General features: G+C 36.3%; 1 protein-coding gene across 2 annotated transcripts in view; it reads left to right on the top strand.

Moving 5' to 3' along the window:
• Nucleotides 1–5093: 5093 nt before the first annotated feature.
• The window catches only part of TTC8 (tetratricopeptide repeat domain 8), a 29074-nt gene continuing 7054 nt past the window's right edge, over nucleotides 5094–27113 (top strand). For both annotated transcript variants that reach the window (XM_070931487.1, XM_070931486.1), the window contains exons 1-10: nucleotides 5094–5207; nucleotides 12696–12816; nucleotides 13502–13565; nucleotides 14865–15024; nucleotides 15948–16037; nucleotides 17846–17890; nucleotides 20235–20320; nucleotides 21646–21733; nucleotides 22672–22782; nucleotides 26557–26696. In XM_070931487.1, the coding sequence (XP_070787588.1) occupies nucleotides 5094–5207; nucleotides 12696–12816; nucleotides 13502–13565; nucleotides 14865–15024; nucleotides 15948–16037; nucleotides 17846–17890; nucleotides 20235–20320; nucleotides 21646–21733; nucleotides 22672–22782; nucleotides 26557–26696 (1019 nt within the window). The remainder of the gene's footprint in view (nucleotides 5208–12695; nucleotides 12817–13501; nucleotides 13566–14864; nucleotides 15025–15947; nucleotides 16038–17845; nucleotides 17891–20234; nucleotides 20321–21645; nucleotides 21734–22671; nucleotides 22783–26556; nucleotides 26697–27113) is intronic.

The following is a 27113-nucleotide window of genomic DNA, read 5'->3' on the forward strand; positions in this document are numbered from 1 at the left end:
ACTTAAGAGAATAGCATGAAGTGGAGTTTAAGTTCCTGTCTTGAAAAAGTATCAGTTGTTTGATATTCTTCTTGCTAATGAATAAAGGGGTTGAGGTTTGATTATATTTGCAGATGACCCAAAATAAGAGGAGTGACTATATTATTAATATTATTTATTATTTTAGAAAAGAAGAAAAAAATTGAAAAGATAAGAACAAGTTTGAACAACAGGCTGGAATGAATGGGATATATAGTTTTTTATCCAGATGAGGCTCAGAGTCACCTCGAACCATGCAATGGGTAGCATATAAATTAAATAAATAAATGGAGAAAATATAAAAGGCACAAGTATAAGATAAAAGAGACCTGGCTTGGCAATACTATATGGGGAATGATTCTAGATGACATAGCGCAGTGGTCCCCAACCCCCGGTCCGCGGACCGGTGCTGGGCCGTGGAGTACCTGGCACCGGGCCGCGCAGCGGCCGGGGGACATGAACGCTGCAGCGCAAAGGCTCCTGGGCCGTGCGCAAAAGCTCCTGGGCCGTGCGCAAAAGCTCCTGGGCCGTGCGCAAAGGCTCCAGGGAAGAGAGCCCCGCGCAGGTACGCACGTGTGGCCCAAAGCCCCCACCCCTGCGCGCGCTCAGCGGGCCACGGTAAAATTATCAAAGGCTGATTGGTCCGCGGCGATAAAAAGGTTGGGGACCACTGACATAGCGTATCATAAATTGAATATGTTGCAGCTGCTAAAAAGGCAAATGTCATTTTAAAATGTAGACCCCCAGATCATGATAAGCGATTAGCACCTCTATTTTCCCTTGTCCAGGGCCTAGTTAGAATTCTGTATCAAATTCCACGGGCTGCAGTTTAACATCAACAAATCAGAGTTCCAGAGAGAGCTATCCATATAATGAGGGGCCAGGAAATCAAGTCCTGCAAGGAGTGATGAAAGGAACTGGATACACGTTGTTTGATGGGGCATTGCCATTTAGAAGTGAATCAATCAGAGTAGACACCAACTTAACTATCTCAACTGTATAAATGGTTGTGCTGAACTGCAGAATAGCAAACTAAACTGGGCCACCAGAATAACAGTTTCCACAATGTTTCTGGCAACACTTTTTCCCAGTTTACAGAAAAACTGAACTAAAGAGAATGGCTAGACTACTGATAAACTTAGTTTGCATTAAGATTAGCTGATTGAGATACATTGTACACCATGGAACTGCTCTAGGTGGTTAATGGTGCAGCAAACCCAAACTATCAGCACATAAAATCTATCTTGCATTTTGCCTGACAGAATTAATTCTCCATCTGTTTTGCAACTGAGAATCATGAAGATTAACAAGCTTTTTACATATGCATACTTAGCATATGAATATATAAATCTTTTATATGTAAAGTCAGATCCTTGGACTATATAGCCAACTAAGTATATTTTATTTACCAGTAGCTGGCAAAATTCCTAAGTTATTTATTTTATTTATTTGTATATTATACATTTCCAAAGGAGAGATCATCTAGCTACAGTATTTCTGATATAACTACTTTCCATATTTTTCATTATGTGTTATTATATTAAAATTATTAATCTATCTGCTATTAGTTGAATAGCAGAGAACCTATGGCATGGTACTCCCCCATTGAGTCCCCAGGCCAACTGGAAGAATTATAATTTTTATAATAGTTATAATTTATAGCATGCTGTTCTGATATTTCATCTTTTTTAAGGTCAAAAAAAAGTATAGCCTGCTAAAATGACTCCAAGATTTCAGAGATTGAGTGAGTGGGGAAATGTAGGGCTATATCTGGCCTGCAAAAATCTGGAGATAATTGTTCCACCTAATGGTCATCTGAAATTTGGCAGTTCAGGTAAGTGGACAGGTTAAAAAGGAAAGCATGGATATGTATTATGGTACAAAGCAGCCATTTAAATGCTGCTTATTCTCATACATTTGAAATAATTTTAAAATCTTTGTTTTTTACTTAAAATATGAAGGAACTTCAAAAATAGAATACGTCCTTTCTCAACAATCTGCAATGAAGTAAAAATCAAGTGGTAATTATAAAAACATTGAACACATACAAAAAAGAAAAATATAACAAATTAACACTTGGACATCACTTTACATGTCTTTATAATTTAGTAAAGAATTTAGCAGCTGATATAATCATATTCTGTTGATATCAGCTGATGGAAACACAGTAAATTCGATAGCTGTCCAAAATGGTTCCAGTGAAAGAGTTCAATTTCACTTGATTGTTCAAACCAAATTCAATCTATAATTAGTATAATAATACAGCTGTTAAGGTATTCAGTACAACTTGTGATCATTAAGGACAAAAACCAGCTTGATACACATAACACACTTTTCTGTTTACCCAAAGAAAAATAACCTTGAATTAAGAGTATCTTACCATTCCAAAAGAGATTGATATACTAAAGTATCATAAACATTAATAAAATATTATATTGACAAAATCCTGTACAATGTTGTCAATCTAAGATTGCAAACATCAGCTGAAAGAAGTCCTGGATGGTTTTTCCTTTTCAAAAAATACTTGCATATGCACCTGTTATTTAACTACAGTATATGCCTACATATACCTGATAAAAGATAGAAACTATAAGATTCACCATTTATAACAGCAATGGCAAAGGTAAAATGCTCCCAGTTTGTATCGGATCGCCCGATCTGGTAGCGATGGCGACAGATGGTTCAGAGAACCGGTAGCAAAAATCCCTGCGCCGCCCCACCCCCCCATGCCCAACTGAGCCACGCTATCATCTGAGCCTTTTTTTTTTTACTTTTAAAAGCATTTTTTCTACAACCTCTTCGGCCGAAGAGGTTGTAGGAAAAAAAAATGCCTTTAAAAGCCTCTGGCAATCCCAGCTGAGTTGCCTGAACATCAGAGGCTTTTAAAAGCATTTTTTTCTGCAACCTCTTAAGGTTGTAGAAAAAATGCTTTTAAATTTTTTTTTTAAAAGTGGGCCACGCCCACCCAGTCACATTAACCTACCACCACCAAGCCACAACCACAGAACCGGTAGTAACAAATTTTACATTTCACTACTGATCAATGGATTCCAATTATCTCTCACATATGGAAATATAAACATACCTGCATGTATACATTATTTCCTTCAGAAAGAAAAGAAAAAGAAAGAAAAAAGAAATTTAGTTAGCTTTGGAGTAGAGGATTAAATCCAAATCCTGTTTGACAGACTCTTTGAACTCAATTCATTTTGTTTTTTTGAGCAGATCATAATTAAGGAAATTGCACTTTTCTTTGATGTGTGAAACATCAAAGTTACTGAGTAGGGTTCAGACGGGTTAAGGACAATTTCAGAACAGAACAGAGTAACAGAGTTGGAATGGAATTTGGATGTCTTCTTGTCCAATCCTTGCTCGGGCAGGAAACCCTATACCAGTGATGGTTAACTTTTTATGTCACTGCATGCAGGTCTGTGTGCTGGAAATGGCACACGAAACCATCCTGCAAGGAATGTTTGGCCTTGCTGGCCTTCGTGCGCACGGGAGCGCCAATACCCGGAAAAGCAGCGTTCTGTTGCGCATGCACGAGCCGGCACCCGAACTTTGGGTTTCCAGCACGGACACGCACCTGACAAACAGCTGGCCATCGCACATGCGTGCGACGTAAACCCAGAAGTTCGGGTGGCAGCCTATGCATGCGCAATGGAATGCCGCTCTTCTGGGTTTTGCCACTCCCGCACGCGCGACAGCCAGCTGACCAAGCTATTCTCCACTTTGGGCACTCAGTCCGGAAAAAGTTAGTCATCGCTGCCTTACAAATTGGAACACTGCTATCATGTCACTCCTAGTTCTTTTCATTAACCTAGGCATACCCAATTCCAGCAACTGTTTATGTTTTAGCCTCCAATCCCCTAATTGTCTTTATTGCTCTTCTCTGCACTCTTTCTAGTCTCAACATCTTTTTTACATCATGGTGAACAAAACTGGATACAGTATTCCAAATATGGCCTTACCAAGGCATTATAAAGTGGTATTAACACTTCACGTGATCTTGTTTCTATCTCTCCCTTAATGCACCCTAGAACTGTGTTGGTTTTGGCACCTGCAGCACACTGCTGGCTCATATTTAAGTGATCATCCACTAGGACCCCAAGATCCCTCTCAGTTACTATTATTGAGCCAGGTACCACCTATATACTATACCTGTGCATTTGGTTTTTCTTGTCTAAATGTAGAACCTTACTTTTTTCACCATTTCATTTTGTTAGAGCCCAATGTTCAAGTCTGTCAAGATCCCTCTGTATCTTAAGCCTATCTTCTGGAGTGTTACCTATTCCTACCAGCTTGGTGTTCCCTCCCGGTTCCACCCCCCTTTTATCCATAACAATAATAAACCTGAGCCTTAAACAGAGAAAAATTGTCCCCAGATTTTCCAGAGTTAACTCAATGTTAAGGATTTTGCATAACACACTGAACCACAAATTAACCACACAGTACATTATCGTATCATACACCACACAATAAATTAGTTTCTCAAGTTTGACTTGGGTAAAAATAATGAAATACGTTTATCTTCTGTGACTGATCAAAGATGATTATTAACGGCTATTACGAAATAAAATTATGTTAATTCTATTTCTCCAAGTAATTTCCTCTGCAGTGTTCATGAAGTTCAAATCACGAACCACCAACACATGAAATTTCGTGGTTCTGCAGTCTGCGCGCTATAAAAAAAAACCTGCTACTTTAGCATTTTTCATGCCACATAACGAGAGGAAACCAGTCAGAAACCCCTAATGTTCCCGAAAAAGAGACGTGAATCCAGAACGAAGGCAGAGAAATCAGACGTACTCCGCAACCTCGAAAACCTTCAGCAGTCATTGCCAGCATTGAAATGTTTGAGTTTCCCTGCTGGCCCGTTCCCTTCTCCGAGACAGGAGAGAAACACTCTCTGGCCCTTCAGGCAGTTGCTTAGTCGCCCATCCTTCGCCAAGGACCCTGGTTAGCGTTGCTGGGCAAAACAAAGCTGAGACGTGGGGCCTAAGTAGGAGCAGCGGTAGTGAGGGAGGGGGGGGCGTGGAGTGTTAGCGTGGCGTTATTAGTCTTTTGCCTCGCTTATGGGGCTGGAAATGGACCCGTTGCTCCACGCCTTGAGTTATTTCAGGCGGAGGAAATTCCAACTCTGTTCCGATCTGTGTTCCCAGTTGCTGGAAAAGGAGCCTGGCGATCAGGTAATGAGGAGAGACAAGGGCAGGAGATGGACGATTGGATGTGATGTTTCCGAGTTCAGGAAAAATGTAAAACGGGGCCTTGGGTGGATGTCTTGATTTAGTAACTACCCTCTTTTTTTGTATATCTTGCAGATCTTTTTGCTTTTCGGCGCGAGCGTTTTGTAAAATCGTGTGATGGTGCCTTTCCTGCATATCACATTCTGTGTGGCGAATTAGTTGGAAAAAGATCATAATCCAGGGTTTTTTTAAACTCCAGCAGGGCTCATAACTGGAACCCCTACCTCACAAACCGTCAATGCATAATGGAAGAAAAATTCTAGTTTATTTAATTAAAATATATATTTATAGCTTATTATTAGATAATTTTGAGATAGGTTACAATCCAATTAAGAGCTGACATGATTTCAAGTACAGGTGGTTCTCCTTTAACAACCACTCATTCAGCCACCATTTAAACTTGTGATGGCACAGAATAAGTGGTACTTGGTGCCAATCCTTGCAATTTCAGCTATTGCAACATCCTGAGGTCACATGGTTGCAATTTGCACTTTTTTTGTGGCTTCCTACAAGCAACCAGGCAGCAGCAGGAGGTTGCAAATGGTGATCATGTGATGTCCTCACTTAACAATGATGCAGGGTTTAACATGCCAGATGTGCTGGCATGTTCATGTGATGTGCTTTATGACTCACTTAGCGACAGGAATGTTGGTCCCAAATACCATCATTAACTGATGCTTAACGGAATTAATAGAATGTGTGGATGGCTTTGGGGGACAAGGGATAAAAATGCAGCCTATCTGATAAGAGAGGGGGGAGCCTGCAATCAATGGTCAGGCAAAAACTTAGGGACCTCCCCCCCCCCATTGATCAGACTCTTAAAAGTGTCAGCAGGAAGTTTGTACCTTTAGAGTTGCAAAACTGATGTCAGCCATCCCAAGTAAACCTGATAGGACACACAACTTAAATGAGCTAGATTTACTTTATTATGAAGCTAAGTTAACAGAACCTTGCATGTCTGAAGTTACAAACATACCATAGTTTCATGGCCTAGAAACCAGGAGCCTGTGAGTTCTAGTTCTGTGTTAGGCATGAAAGCTAGCTGGGTGACTTTGGATCAGTCACTCTCTCAGCCCAACCCACCTCACAAGATTGCTGTGGGAAAAATAGGAGGAAGTAGTATTAGTATGTTTGCCACCTTGAGTTATTTGTAAAGTAATAAAGGTGGGATGAAAATCTAATAAAGATAGCATGTAAGGCAGATGCAAAGTCTTGCCCCACCTATTGTATCACAAGAAGTTAGTTTGGTCCAGAGACCTTTATTAAGACTGTCAGATCTAAGATGCAAAAATCCAGATGATCATAGATAGGAGCAGAACATTACAGAAAACTCTTATCTGGCCTCTATGCAATGGTGATAAACTGGTTTATTTAACCATAGTTTTAATAACTAGTAGTCTGATAAAAACAATGTTTTTAAAAATATACAAATTGCAGTTGCTTTATACTATCTGCTTTATACTATTTATACTATCTGTGTCAAAACCAAACCAACCATATTGTACCTGAGCTTGAGGTCTAAAATCTGCAAATATGTAACTATCTCTCATGATTTAATTAAAACTAAAATGTTATATGGGATAACATCTTCAACTACTTGCGCATCTATAGCAAACATTGATAAAGCCAAAGTAACTACTTGCGCATCTATAGCAAACATTGATAAAGCCAAAGTAAGAACATGTTTATGATTAAGTTGTCATTTTCCACCTAGAGAAGCTCATACGTTTGCTTAACTGAAATGCAGAACATATTAAAAAGAGCCCAAGGCCAACAGCATAACCAGGTCTTGATGGCCTTTCAAAAAAATTAAAAGGAATGTGGCCAATCTAATTTCAGGAGTAAGGATGTTCCATAAGGTGGGTGCAACAACAGAAAAGGTACTTCTCCTGGTGCTCACCAATGTAAGTCTCTAGCTGATGGTACCGGCAGCATGCCTTCTCTGTGAGATTGAAGTAGGCCGTTGTAACAAGGGGAAGGCAGTTCCTCAGAACTCTATTTAAAAGTATTCTGCTGAAAAGACTAAAAGTTATTTGTTGCAGAAACTGGTTCAGCACTATAATTCTTTTAGATATATAAGTGACGTATCCATACTACAGAATTGGAACATATCTTACAAGATCTTCAGAGCATTAAGTTTGGAAATATAAACATAAGCATTCTGATGATTGGTTATGAATGGGTGGTGCCTAGTGCCAAGCATTGTACTATGAATTCGGAAAGAAAGTGAGATCAAGCTGTCTTTCCTAAAGTAATCGTCTTCCTTTTTTAAGCCAGCAAGTTGTCTAAATCAAAGCTGCCCTCATATATACAAAACCTTTAGCATGCCTTAGTATACTTTCAGTAGCTATTCCTGTCCTATACAAAATAAGATTCTGCACTTTTGATAAAGCAATGTTAAATCTATGGCTCTCATTGTGTTATATCACCCTTTCTATATGCATAGAATGCATAGTTATGTTCCTCCTTTTTAGGAAATTGCTTAAAAAAGGGCATCCTAATTTTCTAAATGTACTGTTTTAATGTAGACTTGCTTTTTGTCTTTCTAGTACAATTTTGTTTTTTTGTTTTTTTGTATTTAATATACATTCTTAAAGATAGATAGATAGATAGATAGATTTGTTTTCAAGGGAAACAAAGTCATAAGGGATTTCCAATCACTGATAAATATAGTTGATCTTTTTCTAATCAATTTTGACATCTCTGCTAAATTCTCTCACCTTGACCAATCATTTCTCTGTTGTGGGTATTTAAGAATCTTCCTATTTTTTCAACAGTTAATAGTCTGGCAGGTTTTTTGGGGTTCTTTCTTCATTCTCTTCTTTACACCCTTAATCCATTTTGTCTTTCCATAGTTTTAATGACATAGTCCTATTATATTTATCTTATTTTGTAAATTCCATTTTTTCCCTTTGATATCAGACAATCAACACAGGCCTGGTCTGTTTATTTTATTCCAAATAATACCAAAAGCACTTTGCCAAATTCTTTATCTTTCTTTCACATTAATACTGTCCCCTTTATCCATTTATAATCAACATTTTGCTGTTAAAAAAAATTAAGGCATCGTTTTCCTCTTTGTTTTACTTTCTGTAATTCAGAAAGAAGGCTGACTCACCGAAAAGCAGCTATATGAATCCATTCTTAACCATGATAATGGTGAAGTCTGCATTGTGACTTGAATTAAATGTGCTTCTGATACTTACTAGAGAGCAGGATTCAGGAAATTTAGTAGGATTTCCTTTTAAGTAAACATACTTTATTTAAAATTAATTTTTGTGAAAGGGTCTAAATCAGCTATTACTGCCAGAAATAATCTTTCATTAACCTTATTAAATTCATTGTAGCTTCTTTGTTTATAACTGTAGCATGACCTAAAAGGAACATGTTTCTGTCCTACTGTCTTGGTTGATCATCCTGATTGCTTGCCTAATCTGATTATTGTTCTTTATGTTCCATATGTCAATTTAAAGACCAGGAAACAGTACTGATTTATAGTACTGAAGTACACAAAGAAAATTAGGTGAACAGTTTATGCTGAATTGCATAATTTTATGGTTTTCTTTGCAAATGTACACATTTTGGTTTTCAGATTTTGATTTTAAAGAAAGTTTCTTAGCTCATCCGAATATTTCATTGCTGATTTTATTTTCATGCCTTTTGAAGACAACATGAGTAATAATAACGTACAATGAAAAGATGGAGAGGCATTACGAGACCCTCACTTGACACCCCCCCCATCTGACCCATCACAAGACCTACTGACCACACAAAGCCCTTATAAACAGAAGCACACTGACACTGACATCCCCTAAACTCTGCTGAAGATGTAACTAACCTGGTAACGAAACATTTGGAAACCAACCCACAAGATTGGAAAACGAATCTTCATTCTTATAAAAGACAGTTAAATGCTTTACTATTTAACAAATGGTTAAATATATTTTCCCAGCATTTTATTCCCTTATCAGAACTGATAAAATTCTTTAGATTACTGCAATGCTCTCTTGCATGAGTCTGCCCTTGAATTGCACCTGAAAACTTCAATTAGTACAGAACATGGCAGCAGTTACGGTGTCCCTAGGTTTGCCCATGTAACACTCTGCTGTGTGAGCTGTATTGGCTCCTAGTTTCTTTCCAGGTGTAACTTAAGGTAAATATCACATTAATATTAAATATCACATATGGCCAAGTATATGACCTTTCCCTTAGGCTATCTATCCATTCAGACAGGGTGGCCGTGTTTCTAGTCCCTTCTCTTAAATATTCCCTTAAATATTGCCATTTTGTGGGTGCTAGGAAGTGAGCCTTTTTTTATGGCTGCCCTGCCCTGTGGAACACTTCCACCTGAAGTGTTGGCAGGTTTCTACCTCCCCAGCCTTCCATAAAGCACTGAAGATTTGGCTTTTCCAACAAGCACTCGGATAACATGAGGTGACTGTATATTGGAAACTTGGCTTTGGCACCAGTTTTTTTTAATGTGTTTGTTTTTTATAATTTTAATATGGTTTTTATGTTGTTTTAATTTTTGATTTGGAGCCCCCCCAAAGTTTGTTATAAGATAGACAGCTATATAAATGTTTTAAATAATTAAATATATAAGCCAGTGAGAGATTTGGAGTGGAGGTCACCATAGGTTACAGAGCACTTCATGCAAATAGAAAGATTCATTTAATACTTCTTTGTTCCTCCAGACAGACTAGTATTTTAAGAAAAGTTACATAGTAGTTTATACATTTTCTAATAAATTTTGGAAAAATATATGACGCTAAGCACTTCATTTATTATATTTTATTGATTTAATATAAATATGTTTAAAATCTTTTACTTAGACTTAAAACTTTAATGTCACTTTGAATGTACACTAATCGGCATACATTAAAATGAAATTTTGTTGCGTATAGCTCTCAAAGGGTCACCATTTCCAATATACACTGCATAAACATGACAAAATAAATAGAAAATTATACATCTATCCACATTTGACACTACTTTGTGTTTTATTCAATAAACCATTTTCTAGGAAAACTGGATTAATATGTATGAGCCCTAACTATATATATATATATAATTTCTAAATCAGTCATTGTTACTTACTCAGTGACTGAGTTTATATATATAACTAAATTAGGACATTTGGTTAAACAAAAATTATGGCAAAGTTTGCACATAATAATAAATCACATTATGGATTAGGACTGAGAAATAACAGGCATATATCATCAAGCTGCCTCTTCATCAAGAGAAAGGAAGGCCTCTTCATTTTTCGTTTATATTAAATATACTTTTGTTTTAAAAAGTAACAAAAGTATACTTTTGTTTTAAATATACTTTTGTTTTAAAAGGATCCTGTATGATTCCCATTTCACCATTTTAGTGTTAGATATGTTCTCTGCCTTGAGTTATTTATAAAAATAAAGGTGGGATAAAAATTGTAAAAAGCATTGTATGGGAACAAGGTTTTCGGCTGTCATTAAAATGTACACTGAGAGCATGTACACCAAAGACAAATTCCTTGTGTGTCCAATCACACTTGGCCAATAAAGAATTCTATTCTATTCTATTAATGTTATAATATTTATTGGGACTATCTATTCAAATCCTCTCAACCTTTTGGACATATTTAAATGACTTCATATACTTAGAATTGTATTTCAAAATAAATATCATATAGGCTCAGCTTAAGTTTATTTTGATATAAAAATTGTATTTTAAGAAGTGAATGAATCAGTACAATAAAGCAGGCCTGTAATATATGCTCTTCTCCAACCAAGTCCTTTATTAAATTTGTTATTTGTGCTTAAAGCAGATAAACCTCCACCCTGCCATCAGGATAAATTAATGCACAAGATCAGCAAATTATTCCTAGATTGATGTGTTGTTTCTGAAGATATCTGGAAAGAATGGGGGAGGAGGCAATTTGGAATCTTAGTTGGCTTCATTACTTCATGATCTGGCTGCTGAGCAAAAGCTTCCTAGGAGTGATCACATGATACCGCATGAAGCAGCAGCATCCAACATAAAGGATTTATATGGAGTTCTAAAATGCATACATTTATTTATTTATTCAATTTCTATGCCCATCCATCTCAGTAAATGACTCCTGGTGGCTTACAATTCAAAAAATATATGACAGTTAGATATATTAAAAACATTAAAAACAATAAAAACAGTAAGACCAATAACTCTAAAAACATCCAAATTAAATATACATAAGAACAAGATGTTTGGCCACTTAGCAATATAGCCAGGAAATGGGGCCCTTGATGCATTCAGCACCTGAGGGTTGGGAACACAGGTAGTTCATTTAGTGACTATTCAAAGTTAAAATGACACTGGAAAAAGTGACTTACGACCATTTTTCACACTTACGACCGTTGCAGCATCCCCATGATCATGTGATTTACATTTGGATGCTTGACAACCAAACTCACATTTATGACAGTTGCAGTGTCCTGGGGTCATGTGATCACATTTTGCAACCTTCTGACAAGCAAAGTCAATGGGGAAACCAGATTCATTTAACAACCATGTTACTAATTTAACAACTGCAGTGATTCACTTAACAAATGTGGCAAGAAAAGTCATAAAATGGGGCAAAACTCACTTAATAAATTTCTCACTTAACATAAATTTTGGGCTCAATTGTGGTCATAAGTGGAGGAATACTTGTATATCCAGGTTTTTAGGGCCTTGCGAAAGGCTAACAGAGTTGAGGCCATACTGATCTCTGGAGGGAGAATGTTCTGTAGAGCAGGGGCCACTGCAGAAAAAGCTTACCTTCTGATCCCCACCAGCCAACATTTTTGGCTCACAAGATCTGCAGCATGCCCATTCTGCTCAGCTTGGATGGGTAGAGATTGTTGAAAAAAGGTGGTCTCTCATCCTTGTGGGCTTTAAAGGTAACCACCAGCACCTAGAATTGCACCTGGTAGTACCTGTGCCTTCTATCAGGCATCATTTACCTTCTGCTCAGCTACATAAATCCTTTTATTTCCCTATCTATGTAATTAAATGTTCAGTAGTATCACCTACTGATTCTGCCTAATTTGAAATGGGACACTTTCTATTGCTTATAGGTGAGGAAAGGAAGTAGAGGAAGTAAAGTACATGATAAAAACATCTCTCCCTTCTAATGTAATACTGGGAACGACTGAGCATTTGTGAATGCATTCTCTGCATTCTTCTTGAGGTCCTTCTCACATATTTCTCTAGTAGCTCTGAGATGTTTTCTACGTAATACTTGCATTGAAGACTATAATGCAGCCAAGATCTCATTATCCCAAAGCCCATTTGCCTTTTTTCTTTTCCCACAAGTGTCAAATAATCTACTGCTGGCCTATTGTGTTCTATTTGATTTTTAAAACATTGAATGTATTTTGTAGAAATTTTCGTTTACTGGGCTTTGTTTCCTCCTCGTCTCTATTTTAGGCTGCTTGGTGTTTAAAAATGCGAGCATTAACTGAAATGGTTTATGTGGATGAAATTGAAGTGGATCAGGAAGGCATAGCTGAAATGATGCTCGATGAAAATGCAATTGCACAAGTTGCACGTAAGCTGCATTTATATCTGCTCCAAAATATATTGCAAGAAGCAACTTATGATTCCCTAATATTCCAACATTCCTTTTCAGTGATTAATTTCTTTTTTCCCTAAAGCTGTTCTATGGAATGAGTGACTGCTATCAGTTAAACTATTATCTTTTTTTTTCTTTTCTTTAAAATTATTATCTTCTGTTTTGATAAAGTAATACATTTTTATTGCAGTTTTAGAATTCAAGCTTTCATTTGGTGTTAAAATGTTCATATGCCTATAAAATATCAGTAAATAATCTTCATGTACATTTGTATTTGATCAATACTGCAAAAAGCTAAGAAATTGATTTTCAAGAAAAATCCCCAGTGCATTAATTAAAATCTCCAGTTTTAATTACTTTATTATGAATGTAATTTAAGCGCTTCGCAGGTAGCATTTTGTTTGCATAAGGGAATTATCTTCTCTTTACAGTTTTGACTGATTCTGAGTCCAATTATGATGGTGTGATTAAATGAAGCAGTGCATTTTTTTAAACAAACAAATAATAGCATTCATCTGTGCTTTGCATCTTCTCTCTTTGGGTTTTATTTTTAAAAAACCTGGGAGAGGGAACCAAAAGATAAATGACAAAAGAAACATATATAGGAAAATATCTATAAACGTCCTGATTTTGTTTGTTTGTTTTTTTGTTTGTTTGATAGGACCTGGTACTTCACTTAAAATACCTGGAACTGGTCATGGTGCTGGGCCTAGCAAGGCTATCAGGTACTGTACTCAGTTTCTTAAGAGTGGTTAACTGATTTGGTTATTTTTTTCCTTGTACTTAAGCGATAATCATCACATAGAATTATAACAGAGAGAAATAGATGTATTTTATTTCTTATGTTTTGAGACTAGCTGATTTGAGCTTTTTGTAATTGTCATCCAGGTGTCAGCTACTATTAAATTCTTTTCATTTGAACTGGTCAAGATAAACTTTAAGGGCTAGTGTTTTTTTTTTTCTTTTTCCCTCTATAGCCCTTTTCATTTTGCCCTGTGTTTTGTGTATTTTGTGTAAGCCTGAGAACTGACAGGAGTTACCTAATTATTTATATTTTTAAGCTACTTTAGAAGTCTTCTTGCCAAAGAATGGAATTAAATTTTTTAAAAAATTAGTCTCTGTAAATATATTTTATAGGAATCATAGCAATTCTTTATAGTTCCTTTGTGATAGTTCCTATGTATTCAGAATGCCTGTCAAGTTATAGTCATGGACTAAACTTTGGGTCAAGAAATTACACAGCTGTAATTTGTTAAATATACATATAAAATACATTGTTAATTTTTTTATCACTACTACCTCAAACTTACAAGTGTGATATCTAGTTTGAAATCAGTTTTCATACTATATGAAATACCATCAGAGATTTAATAAAGTTCTGTGAAAAAAAACATCATTGATTGCTTTTTGTATTATAAATGGACAACTAGCTGAAGGAGAGCTTCAGTCTATTAATATTTTTCTTTAATGTGTTTTTCTTGCTCTAATAGGATGCAAACTTAAAATGATTTTTGTTCTCTATAGTGGGACAGAAAATGCTAGGATATTTTTCTGTCTCATTATGGATGATAAATTCACAATTTTGTTGTGGTCCTTAATGAGATTTGGTAAGCTATTCAAGGACTAGTACATATGCATTTTGTCAATATATTCAAAGCCCAACATGTTCTATAGCCAAATAAGTTTGGGAATACATTACAAGCAGTAAAAGTATGAACAAAAATAGCAATACAAAAAGAGGTATCACAATGTAAAAGATAACATAGATGATCTCCCTCAAAAAAATAAGAATTATGTAAGTGCCATTTAATGGGGTAGTGAGTAAATCCTATAGGGGTGTGTACTTAATAATGATTAATGTAACACATCATTTCATGCACAGGAAATCGAGTTAATGCACATGTACAGTATCTTTATTAATAGTTCCATATGGCAATCTCTACTCTTTTTGAATTTGCAAATAGCAATAAATGCTTCTGTTAATCATTTTATCATGATACTCCTCCATGTTTGAATCATTTCAGGCCAGTGACACAAACAGGGCGACCCCTGACGGGTTTTGTACGACCTAGCACACAGGCTGGGAGACCAGGTAGCATTGAACAAGCCTTAAAGACTCCAAGAACTGCTCACACTGCCCGTCCAATGACTAGTGCTTCAGGGAGATATGTCAGGCTTGGAACAGTAAGGATCCTCCTACGTTTGTTATCTTGGAAATTGGAACTACATGTATACAGCATAGCAAGGATTATTAGGTTGTCCCCCCACCCCTACTCTATTTTTTTCTCCCTGCTATATTAATAATTTATTAAAACTAATAGCATCTTTATGTTTGTTTACATGATCAGACTTTTGGAAAATATGTGTATTCCATATAATACTAATAGACTTCGCTTCTTATTGCTTAAATGTCAAATATTCAACAAAATACACAAACATCCATTTATGCATAGTAATGAGGAAAAAATACAGTGTGGTATTATAGTCCTGTAAGCCCCACTGGGTTTAGCAAATGCTTTATATCTCACATCTTTTATTAATTAATAAATATATGCTTTCATGGTTGCCTTGTATTGTTCAAGCAAAGTATAGTCTTTTTTTACTGTTTTGTACCTGCCCTGCGTGTTATAGATTACAAATGATATGTTCCATATTTTCCTGTGCTCTTTATTATTTCCATTTTATTGTCCTCATTATTATGTAGTAACTTTTCATTCCACCCAATGACCTTTGTTATTGGGTAGCTTAGACATGCTAACAATAGAAGAAAAATGTGAAGCAAATAAATATTTTTTTCAGAAAGGGAGATTCCTATTGATTACAATAGAATTGAGAACTGTCCAAGTTATATGACTCTGTATGGGCACTACAGAACCAATTTCCTGTTAAGCTCCATTGCCACTGTTGCTACTGAGGAGCAGGTGAGAGTCTAGTTGACTCAACTCTAGGAGCAGTGGCACGAGCTGGGAATTGTGCAAATGTTACAATTTATTCCTATGTATTATTTTGTATAGGCACTATATTGATTTCTCATAATTGTATACTGTATTGCCAGTTATAATTCAAATATGATGTGTCATTTAGTTTGATGCTTTTTCCCACTACAGGCCTCCATGCTCACTAATCCTGATGGCCCTTTCATAAATATATCTAAACTGAATTTAAATAATTATGCTCAAAAACCAAAGTTGGCAAAGGTATGTGCTTGTTTAATGTACCAATCTTGATTTGTTTATTTTAAATCTTACCTGTTAATTAAAACAGGTGTTAATAGCTTTTACGTTTTTACTAATTTTTTTTTCAGGAGAGATGCCCAAATTCAGTATAGTGCAATTTCTCAGCCCAGAAAGTAAAAACATGCATGCAGCCTGCACTAGCCTCTCAGGGCCTCCCCTATACCCCTGTGACACCCTGTACTTCTTACCTTACCTTGCTGCCACTCCACTCAGGAATGAAAATCCTCCCTGACAAAATCCAAGCAGTATTTTCAGCCCCTGAGTGAGGAAGGAGAATTGAATGCAGCCCGCACCGGGCCTCTAAGGGCATCCCCTATACCAGTGGTCCCCAACCCCCGGTCCGCGGACCGGTGCCGGGCCGTGGAGTACCTGGCACCGGGCCGCGCAGCGGCCGGGGGACATGAACGCTGCAGCGCAAAGGCTCCTGGGCCGTGCGCAAAAGCTCCTGGGCCATGCGCAAAAGCTCCTGGGCCGTGCGCAAAGGCTCCAGGGAAGAGAGCCCCGCGCAGGTACGCACGTGTGGCCCAAAGCCCCCACCCCTGCGCGCGCTCAGCGGGCCACGGTAAAATTATCAAAGGCTGATTGGTCCGCGGCGATAAAAAGGTTGGGGACCACTGCCCTATACCCCTGGAACACCCTGTACTTCTTACTTTACCACCTTTTCATTCAGGGCTGAAAATGCTACTTTGATTTCAATTCCTTTTCATCTCCAGAGGCTGGGTTCGAGCTCCCTGCTGAAAGATTTCAGCTCCATGCCTATTTAAAGGATTTCAGCTCTGTGCAAGCAGGCACAAAGGATTTCAGCTCAAACTGGAATGCTTCAGTAGAGACCTTCCTGCAAAAGGATTTCAGCTGTATGAAAGCAGGCATGAAGGATTTCAGTTCCATGAAATTAAGCATGGAGCCGAAATCCTTCTGCAGGGAGCCTCCTAAGATGAGAGTGTATTCTCTGGGCAGGTGGCAGCAGCTTGCATCCTTTCCTACCTGTTTCCCCATTGGTTTTCTGGAGAAGCTGGCAGAGAAGATTGTAAATGATGATCACATGATTATGGGGCATTTGGCAAGTTATTGTAAGTGCAAACAGGTTGCCAAGTACCAGATTGCAATCATGTGACTGCAAGATGGTGATGTGACCTTTGGCAATGACTGGATGTGCTTTACAGGGCGTAAAACACCCTTTCTTAGGCGGTTGTTCATTCGAACCACTGTACATTGAGGACTATCTGTTTTTACAATGTGATCAGTTGTTCAAAGCAAAAGTTGATCTTCCAAAATAATTTTCAGAGTATCCAACTTTTCAGTAAAATAAAGTAACTCCCCCCACTTCCTTCTTTGATAAATACAATAACAGCAACACATAAAAGATATCCAGTTTCCCTGGCTTTCTCCCAGACTTTGGAATAGAATGATGTGTCAGCTTCTTATCAACTAATTGGTTGCTTGGTTTTGAGATTATATACTGTATTTTCCTTTGGAGTGCTTATATTTTGATTTTTGTATTTTTTTTCTTTTAATTGTAAACTGAGTAATTGGGAATTATGTGGTCTATAAATTGTAATTAATTAATTTCAGGTGTAAGATTAAGAATTCTTCCCTAACAAGGCAGTGAGATTACATTTTGGAAATGTGAATTCTTTATTGCATTCAATATTTTTACTAAATCTGCTTTTAATTTTAAATGAGCTAATAAAATACTTATTTCTAATTAAATGTAAGTAGATCTTATTTGCCACCAATTTGATGACCTATTTTACATTTGTTTTTCATAGGCTTTGTTTGAATACATTTTTCATCATGAGGGTGATGTTAAGAATGTAAGTATACTTAATCTTAAAAGGTTAATGTTCTTTCTGTTTTTATTTTGAGTGTGAGATAAATATGTAAGAGTTGAAGAAAACAGATTTCTTATTTCTTTCATCCATGATAATGGTATTGCATTTTCATACTTCAAAAAATATACAATGTTTTGCTTTTGGTTGAGTTCAGTTTTTTTCATGTTAAATAATTTAAATTTAATTTGTTTTTCAAATGATTCTGGTTTCCCCCCAAAAATATCATGGTCAGTTGAAATCAACACATGGTTTCTAAAATCAACTGGTTTCTGAAAACAGTTGCCATTTCTTGTTAAAGAAATATTGATTGATTGATTGATTGATTGATTTCCATCAAATCAGTGTCAGTTCTTAGCAAACATGTGGATAAGCTTTTCCATGATAATGTGCCCTTAATCTTCAGCTTCAAGAAATATATTGATGTCTAAAAGAGGTTTTAAGGAAAACCATCTCTGTAAAGTATTAAAATAAAAGCAGGAACACCAAATGATTATTATTTCCAAACTGGAAAAATATATATAAACAGCTCCCTGGATATAGAAATATATATATTTGTTTTGCTAAGGAAAACATGGTATGGATAAACTACATTGCAAAAAAAAAAAAATAGGATGATAGAAGCTGTATGAATGAACAAGGCTCTGAGATGAGGTTGTAATGTTCAACATCGAAGTTTTCATATTTTTCAGAAGTATCAAAATTGATATTTTTGCAATTAAGTAGTTCAGTTATGCAAGCAAACTATTCTAAAGAAATACCAGCCTACAATTCATGTTTTTCCTTCCTAGTATAGATTTGTGGAAGGCTGGGTATCAGATTTAGGCAACAATGAGATGTTGATACATCACATACAACACTGTAAATATCCCCCCTCCCTTCATTGCAGTGTACTGGAGTTCTAGAATGGAAATTGAAAACCATTTGTATCTTGAAAAGCGTTCGAATTTACTGGGTTCAAGGGTAAATTAAGTCTGGCAAACTGTCTTTGCCTATAAATATGGTGAGAGACTTCCTTGTCCAAAGGAATTTATCTGAATTTTAATCAGTATTTAAATGACTTAAACTGTTGATCACAGAGAAGAATTAAAATTATTACACCTTTGTCCTATGAAGGAGTCAGTAGTGTGTTGCTTCATTGCTTTACTGAAGATGTCTTGTTTTTCTTTTCTTGACACATTTGCCAAGAAATACAAGTGTTTCATCTGCAGTTGAGGCAAGGTCTTAGCATAAATGTTTTTCTATATCTGCAGTTTGGGACTTGTTTTTTCTTGCTTCATGGATATGCAAAACAATGGATGATAGTTTACTCATGCAGAAAATAAGGGTTATATTGTCTGCACAGTACAACTTTATGTGTCCATATCATCTGCATATATGCTTCTGCTAATTCCCTCTTGTTTATTTTTTGTTGAAAATTAATTCTGCACTACTGACTTTTAATATAATTGTTGATAGGAATAATACTGGGAAGTAGCATTCATTCTTTATTTTCTGATTCTTAATCATCTAGAAATGATCTAATTGCTAAAATATCCAAATATGACATTGTATATTAATAGTATATTGATACCTGTTGTGATCAAATGCTGGTTAAGTCATTAAAAGTCACTTCCCAGCCTTATCAGTATCTAACACACATAAACAATTAGATGTTAGTCCCTCCCTTCTTCCCCAATTGCTATCCAGGATTTTAATTCATGGTATCATTCAGGTTTCTTGATGCTTTTCTCAAAATGATTTATTGTATTAAAAAAGTGGCTCATTTATCTAAACTGTTGTAAGTTTGCTTTTCATTAAGGGCATGCCTTATTTATATAAATAGAGGAGGCTATAGTGAATTATGGATGCGATGTGTTCCTTAATGAAAAATTGGAGCATATGAGGGATTAGGGAAGTATTTATGCCTTTGCACAAAATGCTGAACATGAAATTAACTACACAAAATTTGTGTAAACCTTTTCAGTATTTAATTATGCATGTAATAAATGGTTGGAGTGATCCAATTTAAGAGGAACCGAACCCTAACAGGAATTAATACTAAAAATGGAAAATATTAAATTATATAGGTGGTAGAGCAGTTTGAACAAGTTTTTAAATGCCTTTATCAAGAAAGCTGCCAGGTTTGAATAAGTTAAAATTATGCCAAAAGAAAAAAATTTCTTTTGCCATTTCAACTCATGAGACAAATTACAAATGGAGAAAATCTAGCATATTTATCTGATTTAATCTTATAGGGTTTTTTTTTTAGAACCTGTTAAATATTCATTGTATATGTTTTTTTCTCCCATGTACAAGATGACATTTGTAAATTTGCTTACCTTTCAAGGCTTTAGATTTGGCAGCATATGCCACACAGTATGCCCAATTCAAGGACTGGTGGTGGAAAGTGCAAATTGGGAAGTGTTATTACAGGTAAACTAGGAACCAAATTTGTCTACCTTTTTATTTTGTCTAATTTTATGTCATATGTGAATTAGATAAATGTTCCCTCCACCGTTCATCTAAATAATTAATAAAAGTGTTGAAGAATACAGAATCCAAGAGTGAACCATGAGGTATTCACTTTATATTTCTTCACAGTTGGGTGAACAAACATTAATGAGCACTATTTGAATGGAATGTTCAAGGAAATTTATTTAATTATCACTCCATCCAGCCCATACTTTGCTAACTTGCTAATTAGACTGCCTTGGGTACCTAAAGGTACCTTAAGTGACTTGCTGAAGGTGGACTATTCGGTAACCCGGTAAATTCCCTCATTTAAAAAAAAATTGGGAAGAGTGTTTAGCACCTCAATTGTCTAGCACTTCACCCATTTCACAGGATTTCTGTATATATAAAGTTCAGTCAAACCATCAGCAAGTTTTTTCAATATGATGATGTAATTTGTCTAACCCTGGAATTTTAACTCATCCAAATATATCCGAATACAAATACGTTCCTCAACTTACAATAGTTCATTTAGTGACCATTCAACGTTACAACAGCACTGAAAAAAGTGACCTATGACCTTTTTTCAGAGTTATGACATTTGCAGCTTCCCCATGATCATGAAATCAAAATTCAGATACTTAGCAACTGGTTTATATGACTGTTGCAGTGTCCCAGGGTCATGTGATCACTTTTTGCGACCATCTGACAAAGAAAGTCAGTGGGGTAGCCTGATTCACTTAACAATCAGGTTAGTAACTTATCAACTACAGTGATTCACTTGACAACTGTGACAAGAAAGGTTGTAAGATGGGGAGGGGGGAACCCATTTAACAAATGGGTTAAGAAATTTTGAGCTCAATTGTCATACGTCGAGGACTACTTTTGTGTGTGTGTGTAATTATTTAATTAATATATATTAAATTATATACACATACACACATATACATATATATTTTAATCAGTTGCAAGTTTTTATACTGCTCTTTCATTTTACTCTTCATAATTGTTTGATGTAACATATCCTTTTTAGAAAAAAAACTGAGCTAAAGTAGAAATTATATCATTTCTGCGTTCTGCATTTTCTTCATTGAGTAGCTACTTTTATTTTATTTGGAACATAAAAAAGACATTTATCTTATCTCATTTTGATATTTAGCCTTTCTAATTTCATTTTTACAAATCAAGTAAATTGTAGAATATATATTCTCATTTTTAGTGGCTTTAATGTATAATTATTGTAAAATATAACCCATTTACTATTAGCTTGTTGGTTTTAACATACTTTTCATTATAAATTTGTCCAGGCTAGGATTATACCGTGAAGCAGAAACACAGTTTAAATCAGCTCTCAGACAACAAGATATGGTAGATACAGTACTGTACTTGGCAAAAGTAAGTTGGCATTTACAATTAATAAAATTATTATTTTAGACAAATGGTTTGGAACTCTTGGATTATAATTTCTTAAATTTTTGCAAGCTCATTAAAATAATCAGTTTTTCAGTTACTAATGCTTTTTTAATATACTATAAGAAAGGATAATTTGGACGCTTTTTCTATTGCTGTTTGCACAACCAGGGCAAATCTAGTTTTAGAATGTCATTGCATTGCCTGTTCAGCTTTGATGCTGGCTGCAATAGAAATGTTTCTGTGTGGTTTTGTGTATATGCATGTCAGGTATCTGAGCTCAGTCTCCTGAAGAAATTGCTTTTTAATACAATCATTTCCAAATTCTTGACCAATTTTTTAAAAAAACAGCTGATAATTACACCTTGTAATCTCTCATTACAAATGACTGTAGAATACAGTTAAAAGCCAATATACTATATATATTGGGGGATAGTACCTATCCTTATACTTAGTAACTAGCATTTTCCAGCTGGCATCAGCAGGTGACTGTATTGCTGTCCTGTCACTCTTGAACGTTCACTGCCTGCCATGTCCTGCTAAAGGCCTAACAGAATCCTGGGGGGAGGAAATGTAACGGTGGTTTCATGAGCTGGAATGAATGTACTAGTTCTGCAGAGGGACCCAAAACAGTTGCATTAAATATTTTAAAGGAGTAAAAAGAATGGTGGCATTTTTAAAACCATGTTGTTATAGTGTTGTGGCATTATCTGAATTTTGTCCTGGATCATATGTAGAGGCAGTGCCAAAATGTAGAGAATAGTTATCTAGCCTTAAGTGATAGATAGATAGATAGATAGATAGATAGATAGATAGATAGATAGATAGATGATAGATATGATTCAGTTGGCAGCTTATTTCCATGGCTATAGTTATTGTAAAAATCTTAACATTGATGGAACTACATCCATGTATTTGCCCAGGTATATTCCCGCTTGGATCAGCCTTTGACAGCTTTGAATGTTTTCAAGCAAGGTTTAGAACGATTTCCTGGAGAAGTTTCCCTCCTTTGCGGCATGGCCAGGATTCATGAGGTATGCAAATCAAAAATTTCTCCTGCATCAAAACGATAATTGATGAGTATGCCCTCTAACAGTTTTTTGCTTTAACTTCCAGTACCTAGATGTGCAAATAAGTTAATGCTAAGGAGTCAGAATGGGGGAACAACTTCAAGATTAGGCTTGTGGCTTCTTTGTCCTAAAATGTAAGAATAGGAGAGCTGACCTATTCTCTAGCTTTAGCAACGCCTCCTCTGGTATTTCTAAAACTGTTGCAATAGCTTTAGGTATAATATCAAGGACTGAAATTTGGTATCTTTTAGTTTATCACTGAGTTACAGCTCTTCTAGCTTCCACTGAAGTAATTGCTTATAGTTCAGTTTCAGAGAAACATCCCTGCTTGGACAAAGGAGTCATTACCAGATCTTTTTGTAGTATTCATTGTTTCAAACAATGAAGACATGTAGAACTTAATGAACTACCGGTAGTTGATTTTGATTTGCAGCTTGCTAATGATTTCATGAGTATTGGGTGAGTGGAGAGCCACATGTACATTAGTAAGAATTATTGCACAGTACAATTATTTCAAAGATTACAAAATGCTTAAGAGAATTCTTCTGTGTGGGACATGAGATGTTGGATTGACATCAGGGGGAATTGGATTCTAGTCTGTCCTCAGCCATTGAAACTCCCTGGATTAGTTTCTTTCTTAGCCCAAACTACTGCACAGGGCTATTGTTGTGGGGCAAAATAGGAGGGGGAAGTACTGTAAAAAGGCAAGGTTTAAATATAACAAATAAATACATAAATTTTATTTTTTAGAAAAGACTTGTTCTTTCAAAACTTGTTGAAATGAAGAGTCATTTTTAAAGATGATAAATAGCATAAGGAAATCATATTTAAGTTTAAAACTGTTTATTACTGCAGCTAGAGTTATAATGGAAATTTAGAAAGCCTTGAATGTTTTTCAGTTAAAAGTTTTTTAATTCAGAAAAGTTTGCCTTCCCACATATATATGAATGTCAATATTTTCTCCTTGTTAGAGCCCCCAGACTTTGAGACTGGGAAGCATTTAGATTTTTCAGAGAATATTATGACCGTGCTTATAAAGTGAATGTTGGGAAGGAGCACATCCATTCACAAATGGCACGGTCAGTCACAAAATGTCTATTCCTAATAGACTAAAAGAAATGTAACTTCTCAAGAATTCTAATACATTTGTAATCTAAACTCCCAAATCACGATAAAAAGCAAACTGGCAATGCTGACAGATGCGTGCATTGAAATACAGTACACTTTTGTGAGATTGAAAGTCTGCTCATGCTTTACCGTTGTCCTCTTTCCTAAACTAAGTGAGTCTAGGATTGTATCGTTAGAAATTAGAGGCCTGCTATGTGTTCTATTGTAGGAAATAAATCTTTCTAAAATCTTTTGGTAACAACTGACAGAAAATTATATAAACAAGCAGAAAAGGCTGTTTCTTTGCTGAAGAAAACGGATGTTGTTATGTAGTACTGTTTTATTTATTTATTTATTTATTTATTTATTTATTTCATGTATTTATATGCCGCCTTTCTCCCGAAGGACTCAGGGCGGCGAACACAAGTTAAAAAGCATACAACAATAAAATCCCCTTAAAACCAAATAAGTAATAAATAATAAAATATTAAAACCCAGAATCATAGTCAGCCCATTTGTTTGAACAGCCAAGTCTTCAGGTCACGACGGAAGGAGCGGAGATCAGGAGCCATACGGAGCTCGGTAGGTAACTCATTCCAGAGTGTGGGAGCGCACACAGAGAACGCCCTCCCCCTAGACGTCAACAGACGGCATTGGCTCACTGATGGTACCCTGAGGAGAGCAACCCTATGTGAGCGAACAGGATGGTGGGAGGCAGGCAGGAGAAGGTCCTGCAAATATACCGGACCTAAGTCATGAAGGGTCTTATAGGTGAGGACTAGCACCTTGAAGCGGATCCGGAGGATCACTGGTAACCAGTGTAGTTCGCGTAGGAGAGGTGTTATATGGAAGTAATGAGGGGCTCCCATTACAACCCGCGCAGCCGCGTTTTTGATCAGCTGGAGCCTCCGGGTGCACCTCAAGGGCAGCCCCATGTAGAGGAAATTGCAGTAATCCAAGCGGGAAGTAACCAGGGCATGAGTGACAGTGCAAAGGTCATCTCGGTCTAGAAAAGGGGGCAACTGGCGCACCAGGCAAACCTATGCGAAGGCCCCCCTGGTCACAGCTGTCAGGTGGTCTTCTAGGGACAACTGAGCATCCAGGAGGACACCCAAGTTGCGAGCCTTAACAACGGGGGCAAGTTTTTCCTCACCCATCAGAAGTGATGGGACCTCTGAAACCCGAGATGTCGGTATCCACAGCCACTCAGTCTTGGAGGGGTTGAGTTTGAGTCTGTTCCTACCCATCCAGGCCTGCACCGCCTCCAGGCAACAGGACATCACAGAAAGGGCATCTCTGGGGTGGAGATGTATAACTATGTATATCATCAGCATATTGATGAGATATCACCCCAAAGCCACGAATGATCTCACCCAATGGCTTCATATAGATGTTAAAGAGCAAGGGGGAAAGAACCGACCCCTGAGGAACCCCACAAGTTAGGGGCCTCGGGGTGGACCTTTGCCCCCCGCCCATACAAACTGCAAGCAACCTGAGAGGTAGGAGGAGAACCATTGCAAGACAGTGCCTCTCACCCCCAATCCTACAGGTCGTTGCAGTAGGATACCATGGTCGATGGTATCAAAAGCCTCTGAGAGGTCAAGTAGAACTAGAATGGAGGAACAACCTCCATCTCGAGCCCGCCAGAGATCATTCACCAGAGCTTTTACCCAACAGCAGTCCATAAACAGAAGTAGGAAATAACCAATTAAATAACTATTAACCAAATTACTTACTTTGAGTAAACTAGAAAAAATGGTGAACATATAAAATAAAAATGTATAATTATATGTGATTAAGGGACATGATTTACTATTAGGTTGGTACGCTTTCTTATGGTATGGGAAACAAAGGATACATGGATATTTCCAGAGACATGAAAGAAATGGTTTGTTATTAGTGTGGGAGAGAGTGAAAGAAAAACATTATTTGAACATACCAATGTGGATTTCAACAATAGAAGCTTTGACATATCCAAATATTGTAAATATGGGGAATATTGTTAGATACAAGGATATTTTAACAGAACAGGGAGAACTGAAACAAAAGCAAGAATTAGAAAAACAAGGGATTGAGATAGAGTGGTATACAAGATTGCAAATGCAATCAAGATTTGAAGCAGACCATAGACAGTATGGTTTTAATTTGGGGAAATCAGAATTGGATGAGATTCTGACAGGAACAGATGAAAAAATGATTAAGAAATTATATAATTATTTATTGCGAATTGAATTAGAAGATGAAGAAGTAAAAGAAACAATGATAGCATGGGCAAATTTTTTTGGTTATACTATTGAATTGGAGAAATGGCAACAATTATGAGGGAGAAATTGTAAATTAACAATGGCAACAGCATATAAAGAAAACTTGTATAAGATGTTTTATAGATGGCATATGCCACCAGAAAGATTAGCTAAAATGTTCGAAGACAAATGTTGGAAATGTCATCAACTACTGGGATCATATTACATGTAAAGAAGGAAAGAATTATTGGGTTAAAATACAGATACGGTTAGAGGAAATACCCTAATTACTTTTGAAGGATGTTTAAGGAATCACAAAACTCTTTTTGTTTTTATTAATAATGTGTAATTTAAATACTTTTATCTCTTTATCTTTATCTGTTTATAGGAAATGAACAACATTTCTACGGCTGCAGAATGCTATAAAGATGTCTTAAAACAAGATAATACCCACGTGGAAGCTATTTCATGCATTGCAAGTAATCATTTTTACTCTGACCAGCCAGAGATAGCTTTACGTTTTTATAGGTAAGAAGATAGTAAATATATATAGTTTTTGAAATAGTGAAATAGAGTAAAAATAAAAAACAAAATGGATGGGTATGTGAAAAATATCTTAAATTGTATACTAACTCAGTGGATTGTCTGTCAAACTTAAAAATTATAGCTCTGATAGGAATCTAGAAAGAAACTACAGCTTAATTTTTGTACTAAGACATCCATAATAGGTGTTTGTAGAAACAAAATTCACACAAAAATAGTTTGTCATGAAACCGGCTGCTTGCAAAGGCTCCTGGACTGGGGCTGAAAGGCGAAAGTGGAAGCAATATGCTCCGTCCCATATTTCGGTAGACCAGGTTGCCCTGATAGACCTGTGTCACCGGAAAAAACATTGTTTGCAGAAATATTTAAAATACAGAAGGGAATCTTGAATTGCTTCTACAT

This window comes from Pituophis catenifer, unplaced genomic scaffold (assembly GCF_029215685.1).
Source record: "Pituophis catenifer annectens isolate HBS135680 unplaced genomic scaffold, rPitCat1.0.hap2 SCAF_1, whole genome shotgun sequence".
Lineage (NCBI taxonomy): Eukaryota > Metazoa > Chordata > Lepidosauria > Squamata > Colubridae > Pituophis > Pituophis catenifer.